This window comes from Anolis sagrei, chromosome 8 (genome assembly GCF_037176765.1).
Source record: "Anolis sagrei isolate rAnoSag1 chromosome 8, rAnoSag1.mat, whole genome shotgun sequence".
Lineage (NCBI taxonomy): Eukaryota > Metazoa > Chordata > Lepidosauria > Squamata > Dactyloidae > Anolis > Anolis sagrei.
The window spans coordinates 36355626-36363765 of NC_090028.1; the positions used below are offsets into that span (position 1 = coordinate 36355626).

The 8140-nt window shown below is 42.3% G+C and overlaps 1 protein-coding gene across 1 annotated transcript in view; it reads left to right on the top strand.

Moving 5' to 3' along the window:
- Window positions 1-2821, top strand: part of LPCAT2 (lysophosphatidylcholine acyltransferase 2) — a 58526-nt gene extending 55705 nt beyond the window's left edge. Inside the window, exon 14 of the mRNA XM_067471120.1 lies at window positions 2491-2821. Within this exon, the coding sequence (XP_067327221.1) occupies window positions 2491-2711 (221 nt within the window). The 3' untranslated portion in view covers window positions 2712-2821. The remainder of the gene's footprint in view (window positions 1-2490) is intronic.
- Window positions 2822-8140: the final 5319 nt, after the last annotated feature.

The following is an 8140-nucleotide window of genomic DNA, read 5'->3' on the forward strand; positions in this document are numbered from 1 at the left end:
CTGTATGACCATCAGTAGAGGGTGTTTGGTTTGTGTCTTCCTGCATGGTCGAATAGAGTTAGGATGACACTGGTGGACCCTCACAACTCTATGATTTTAATATTCCACTTTGCAAACTGTATAGAAACCTTCACAATACAACAACAACAATAACAACAACTTTATTTATATTCCTCTCTATCTCCCCAAAGGGACTCAGGGCAGATTCCAAACATAAAAGGCAAACATTCAGTGCCCGAATACAACAACAATACATCATACTAACAAAATTTATACAGCCCAACATATAAATACAAATTATAACTTAACAAACTAAAATTAAATAAAAAGCACAGCCTTTTATAACAGACATATGACAAAACATCAAACATCAAACAATGGTTGGGAAACTAGTGTGACCATCTAGGGAAGCTCAGAAGGATTGTGCACCGGGACTGTGGCACAGCTGGCTGGAAGTCAGCTGCATTAAGATCACTACTGACCAAAAGGTCATGAGTTCAAAGCCAGTCCGGGTCAGAGTGAGCTTCCAACCATTGTGTAGCTTGCTGTCAACCTTTGCAGCCTGAAAGACAGTTGCATCTGTCCAATAGGAAATTTAGGTACCGCTTATGTGGAGAGGCTAATTTAACTAATTTATGACACCATAAAAATCTCCAGCAACCATGCAACATAAGAATGAGGAAGTACTCCATCATTGTTACTAATGGAAGTTGAAGCGATAGCTCTCCTGGTGGCCAGAATACCCTCATGTAAACTGGAATGTTAAATAGTCTCTGTGTGTCTGTCTATTAGGCTTGGTTGGTCCAAAAAAAATCATTCAAAACTCGTTTGGGATGTAGGTGGCGCTGGTGGTTCAATTCTAAAATCAATTCCGATTTTCACAGAAAAAAAAATGTTCAAAACTTTTCAAAACTTCTGAGACTTCCGAATCCTTTCGTTAATGGTTTGAAAGTGTTATTTCCTGTTTCATTGGGTGGCCTTTACTTTGAAAGTAGTTGTTTTACTCCAGAAGCAGGGAAAAGCAAGCAGGGAAAATTCCTTCCTTTTCTGGTTTAAAACTGGCTTCTCTGGCTTGAGCCGAGGCCAGGAAATTCTTTTCTTCTCTGGTTTAAAACTGGCTTCTGTGGCTTTAAAACTGGCTTCTCTGGCTTGAGCCGAGGCCAGGAAATTCCTTCCTTCTCTGGTTTAAAACTGGCTTCTGTGGCTTGAGTCAAGGCCAGGAAATTCCTTCCTTTTCTGGTTTAAAACTGGCTTCTCTGGCTTTAAAACTGGCTTCTCTGGCTTGAGTCAAGGCCAGGAAATTCCTTCCTTCTCTGGTTTAAAACTGGCTTCTCTAGCTTTAAAACTGGCTTCTCTGGCTTTAAAACTGGCTTCTCTGGCTTTAAAACTGGCTTCTCTGGCTTTAAAACTGGCTTCTTTGGCTTGAGTCAAGGCCAGGAAATTCCTTCCTTCTTTGGTTTAAAACTGGCTTCTCTGGCTTGAGTCAAGGCCAGGAAATTCCTTCCTTCTCTGGTTTAAAACTGGCTTCTCTAGCTTTAAAACTGGCTTCTCTGGCTTTAAAACTGGCTTCTCTGGCTTTAAAACTGGCTTCTTTGGCTTGAGTCAAGGCCAGGAAATTCCTTCCTTCTTTGGTTTAAAACTGGCTTCTCTGGCTTGAGTCAAGGCCAGGAAATTCCTTCCTTCTCTGGTTTAAAACTGGCTTCTCTAGCTTTAAAACTGGCTTCTCTGGCTTTAAAACTGGCTTCTCTGGCTTTAAAACTGGCTTCTTTGGCTTGAGTCAAGGCCAGGAAATTCCTTCCTTCTTTGGTTTAAAACTGGCTTCTCTGGCTTGAGTCAAGGCCAGGAAATTCCTTCCTTCTCTGGTTTAAAACTGGCTTCTCTGGCTTTAAAACTGGCTTCTCTGGCTTGAGCCGAGGTCAGGAAATTCCTTCCTTCTCTGGTTTAAAACTGGCTTCTCTAGCTTGAGCCGAAGCCAGGGACCAGAAGTGGGGGGAAAGCAAGTGGAAGAAATTCCTTCCTTCTCTGGTTTAAAACTGGCTTCTCTGGCTTGAGCAGAGGCCAGGGACCAGAAGCGGGGAAAAGCTGAATAATTTCCAACTCACTTTATGAGTCGTAACAAAAATGATGGAAAAAGCTTCGGAAGGGCAAAGGGACTTCCAGATTTTAAAAACTTCAAAATCACTTCAAAAAGGTCATTTTTTTCTGACTTTATTCTGAATTACAAAGATTCTGATGGTACCTAACCATGTCTACTGTCTATATATGTTGTGTGTCTATGGCACTGAATGTTTGCCATGTATATATACATTGTAATCCCCCGAGTCCCCTGCGGTGTGAGAAGAGTGGGCTATAAATACTGTAAATAAATAATAAATAAATAAATTCAGGAGGATTGGATCCAGCTACAAGTTCCCCAACTAAGCTGTGGTTTAATGAAACATGCATACTTTCTTGTTGTTTAGGTATAACATTGTATTTCTGCCTTTTCAGAAGAGTTCAAGGATTTTGCCCTGAAACATCCTGAATACGCCAAGCTGTTCACCACGTATATTGAGCTGCAGCGCAGCCAGCTATACACAGAGGCTGAATTTCAACCTGCCACCACTCCAAAAACTCCAGTTTCAGAGAAGACCTCCGTGCCAAGGAATAAAGTCTGTCCTCAAACCCCTGAAGATGATCACTCAAGTGCCTCGGATAAAAAAGAAGACTGATGTATTGCCAAAGGATTTCATGACTGGAATCACTGGGTTGTTGTGAGTTTTCCAGGCTGTAGGGCCATGTTCCAGAAGCATTCTCTCCTGATGTTTCACCTGCATCTATGGCAGGCATCCTCAGAGGTTGTGAGGTATGTTGGAAACTAGGAAATGGGGTTTATATTTTGCCTAGTTTCCAACAGACCTCACAACCTCTGAGGATCCTTGCCATAGATGTGGTAAAACATCAGGAGAGAATGCTTCTGGAACATGGCCATTAAGCCTGGAAAACTCACAACAACCCAAAGAAGAGTGAATCAGAAAGGCCTAAAATATCTATATTTTTAATGTAATGTTCTCAAGGATTCTTTTTTGTAATTCACATTTATTTCTTTGGGGGCTTTCTTTTGGGATTTTTGTTTTTACAGAAGGTGAAAACAAATATTTTCTTGCTTTTATAAAAAAAAACCCAAAGCCTATATTTTAAAGATATTTTTAATTGATAAATTATTATAGTTTTGATATCAGGGTAGCAGAATTGCACAGTTCGCTAATGGTGTGGAGATCAAATACAAAGTATGAAGTGTTCTCGTTTATGAGCATAGATCTTTGTAACAGGGATCTTTTCCTTCTGGATCAGTGACCAAATTTGTTATCTCAGCTTTGGGGTAACTTAACTTTTAAAGCTTGTTACCAAAACAGAAGAGAGCTAAAAGGTTTGCTGTTGGGTGTTTCATTATTCACTATTCCAAACTTTAATTAAATTATGAATAAAAGAATGAACTTTACAGCATTTTTGAAAGTTTTAGCATAACTAAATGTCTTTCCCTTTAATGCAGTGGTTCTCAACCTTCCTAATGCCGTGACCCCTTAATACAGTTCCCCATGTTGTGGTGACCCCCCAACCATAACATTATTTTCGTTGCTACTTCATAACTGTAATTTTGCTACTGTTATGAATTGTCAAGTAAATATCTGATATGCAGGATGTATTTTCATTCACTGGGCCAAATTTGACACAGATACTCAATACGCCCAAATTTGAATACTTGTGGGGTTGGGGAGGGATTCATTTTGTCATTTGGAGCCCCCGCAGTGGGTTAAACCCTTGTGCTGGCAGGACTGAACACCAACAGGTCGCAGGTTCAAATCCGGGGAGAGCATGGATGAGCTCCCTCTATCAGCTCTAGCTCCTCATATGGGGACATGAGAGAAGCCTCCCACAAGTAGGGTAAAACATCAAAACATCCGGGCGTCCCCTGGGCAACGTCCTTGCAGACGGCCAATTCTCTCACACCAGAAGCAACTTGCAGTTTCTCAAGTTGCTCCTGACACGACAAAAAAAAAGTCATTTGGGATTTGTAGTTGCTGGAATTTATGGTTAGCCTACAATAAAAAAGCATTATGAACTCCACAAACAATTGAATTGAACCAAACTTAACACACAGAACTCCCATGACTAACAGAAAATACTGGAAGGGTTTGGTGGGCATTGACCTTGAGTTTTGCAGTTTTAGTTCACCTACACCAAAGAGATCGCAATGTTGCAGGTTCAAATCTGAGGGACAGCATGAGCTCCTGCTTTTGGCCCCAGCTTCTTCTAACCTAGTAGTTCAAAAACATGCAAATGTGAGTAGATCAATAGGTACCACTCCGGCAGGAAGATAACGGTGCTCCGATGGGAAGATAACGGCGCTCCATGCAGTCATGGCGGCCACATGAGCTTGGAGGTGTCTATGTACAATGCCGGCTCTTCGGCTTAGAAATGGAGATGAGCACCAACCCCCAGAGTTGGACATGACTGGACTTTATGTCAGGGGAAAATTTACCTTTACCTTACATCCGGAGAGCACTGTGGATTCAAACAATCATAAATCCGGACCACATTTGGCATGAATACTCAATATGCCCAATTGTGAACACTGGTGGTGTTTGGGGAAAATAGACCTTGACATTTGGGAATTGTAGTTGCTGGAATTTATAGTTCAACTACAATCAAAGGGCATTCTGAACCCTACCAACGATAGAATTGCAACAAACTTCCCACACAGAGCCCCCATTGACCAACAAAAAATGCTGTATTTTCTGATGGTCTTTGCCAACCCCTCTGACACCCCCTAACAACCCCCCAGGGAGAGAAATGCTATTTTAACGGTTTAGCGTTAACCCATTAGCTCTACCATTTGGTGTCTCCAAGCTCTGATTTATTGGGAGAGAACCTACTCAGAGGATTTTGACCTTGTAACCACACTGAAAAGCCATTGTACCATATATTTGCACTTTCCCCTCCACCCTACAGAATAAAAATGTTACCACAGTTGTTCTTGTCCTGTGCTTATTTCACTTACCTATTCTTTCAAATGGAGGAAAAATTAGAAACGAAGCCTGTTTGTACAGAATGTCCAGCTTTGAGGAAGTGAGATACAGAAAGCCCGAATTTGTGTTTAAAAAGCCAAAGTTCAGTCTGTGCTATAGAAATTTGTGCTAATTCATATTCACTGTAAAATTAAGGCAGTTTGACACTACTCTCTCTCTCTCTCATGGCTCAATGCTATGGAATCCTTGAATATGTTGCGTAACCTAATATACCGATGTAACTTTAAAAATCATCATCATCATCATCCAGATTCTGTCCTGTTTCACTATGTTGCACTTTGAGCTCACCAGATTCTTACTGGCTGCAAGTTTTTGTGGAACTTTGGTCTTCTCGTTGCTCAAGAAATCCTGTACTACACAGGAAAGTCAGACTTCCCAGAACGGAACTGGTTAATATTTTGCCTCAATTAGGAAGTCAAGAACACTTTCCCCATCCTAGTTGTGCGACGGTAGGTTGAGATTGATTCAGCGGTGAGAGAAGAGCACTCTTGCATTTACAGTAGAGTCTCGTGTATCTGACCTTCGCTTATCCGACATTGTGTCTTATCCGACACCCCCCCCCCCTTTTCCTCCAGCATTTCCCCTTCAGTTAAAGGAGCACTCCTCAACACTCTCTCCTTGCGCTATGCTACTCTGCTGCTGAGTATGCATGCCCAGTGTGGAACACATCTCACCACGCTAAAACACTGGATGTGGCTCTTAATGAGACATGGCACATTATCATGGGGTGTCTGTGCCCTACACCACTGGAGAAATTACACTGCTTAGCCGGTATTGCACCACCTGACATCTGCCGGGAAGTAGCAGCCAATAGTGAAAGGACCAAGGCAGAGACATCTCTAGCTCATCCCCTGTTTGGGTATCAGCCAGCACGTCAATGACTTAAATCTAGAAATAGTTTTCTAAGATCTACAGAGACACTCGCTGGAACACTTCAGCAAGCGAGAGTCCAAAAGTGGCAGGCTCAAACCCAGCACCTCAACCAGTGGCTGATACCAAATGAGAGACTCCCCCCTGGGCACACAGAAAATGGGGCGACTTGGAAGACGCTGAACAGGCTGCGCTCTGGCACCACGAGATGCAGAGCCAACCTCAAGCAATGGGGCTGCAAAGTGGAATCCACGACATGCGAGTGCGGAGAAGAGCAAACCACTGACCACCTGCTGCAATGCACCCTGAGCCCTGCCACATGCACAATGGAGGACCTCCTTGCGGCAACACCAGAAGCATTCCAAGTGGCCAGCTACTGGACAAAGGACATTTAATCAACTACCAAACTCACAATTGTATTTTGTCTGTTTGTTTGTTTTGTTCTGTTAGAAATGTAATACAATTGACTGGTTGCCCTGACACAACAAAAATAAAAACTCTCCATTCCCAATAAGTGAAAAAGGCAAGACAAGGAGGAGGAGGAGGGAGGAAAGGGGGTAAAGAGGGAGAACCAGAAGTGGAAGTATCCTCTCACCTTCCCACTGTGATTTCCATTCTCCACATCCGCATCTGGGCACTTCCTGCTGGGCCACTCTAACCCTGAGGCATTGCCTTGCCATAATCTTTTGAGTCCTTGTTAGTATTTTAGGTGTCCAGCACCAAGTCAGACGGGTAACAGTAGGACCGACATTATTCGACATTTTCGTTTATCCGATGTTCTGCCAGCCCGTTTATGTCAGATAAGCAAGACCCTATGGTATTTCAGATTACAGGTAGCCTACAAGTTATGAACAAGATCGGTTCTATAGGTTTGTTCTTAAGTTGAATTTGTATGTAAGTCAGAACAGGTAAGTCTAAGTGTAATACCAGCCTAATAATAATAATAATAATAATAATAATAATAATAATAATAATAATCCTGCACTTAAACACAATTGGTGCTGACAAAATTACCATCTGCCAGCTGCTGAAGGCCACCTTACTGGGATCTGCACGCATTATTCACTGATACATCACACAGTCCTAGACACTCAGGAATTGTCCAACGTGTGATCCAATACAACAGCCAGCAGAGTGATCTTGTCTGCTGTGGACTCATCTTGTTGTGTTTCAAATAATAATAATAATAATAATAATAATAATAATATTAATAATAATAATAATGGAACTTTGAAAAAGGAGACAGAGGCAGCCCAAGTACAAGCCATTCTAACCAATGCCATCAAAGCCAGAATTGAAAAGTCGACGACAGATCCCAAATGTAGACTCTGCAAGAAAGCAGATGAAACATTAGATCACATTCTCAGCTGCTGCAAGAAGATCATGCAGACAGACTACATGCAGAGGCATAACACCGTTGATCAGATGATTCATTGGAACTTGTGCCACAAATACCAAGAAGAAGGAGGAGGAGGAGGAGGAGGAGGAGGAGAAGGAGAAGAAGAAGCAGAAGAAGAAGAAATAATAGATCATATCCTCAGCTGCTGCAAGAAGATCGTGCACACAGACTACAAGCAGAGGCACAACACTGTTGCTCAGATGATTCATTGGAACTTGTGCCACAAATAACATCTGCCTGCGACAAAGAACTGGTGGGATCATAGCCGGAAAAAGTTACAGAGAATGAACACGTCAAACTACTCTGATACTTCTGGATTCAGACAAATAGAGTTTTGGAGCACAAGATTCCTGACTTCATGATCATATTAAAAAACAAAGTATGGATCGTTGATGTTGCAATCCCAGGTGACAGCAGGATTGCAGAGAAACATGTGGAAAAGCTGACACAATATGAGGATTTAAAGATCGAACTGCAAAGACTCTGGCACAAGCCAGTCAAGGGGATCCCAGTGGTGATTGGCACACTGGGTGCAGTGCCTAAAGTCCTTGGCCTGAACTTAAACACAATCGGCGCTGACAAGATTACCATCTGCCAGCTGCAGAAGGCCACCTTACTGGGATCTGCAGGCATTATTCACAGATACATCACACAGTCCTAAACACTTGGGAAATGTCCGACGCGTGATCCAATACAACAACTATCAGAGTGTCTGCTGTGTACTCATCTTGCTGTGTTTCAAATAATATTTTATTTCTTATTCGCCTCTCACAGCTCGATAGGGAAGGGTTAACTCCACTGT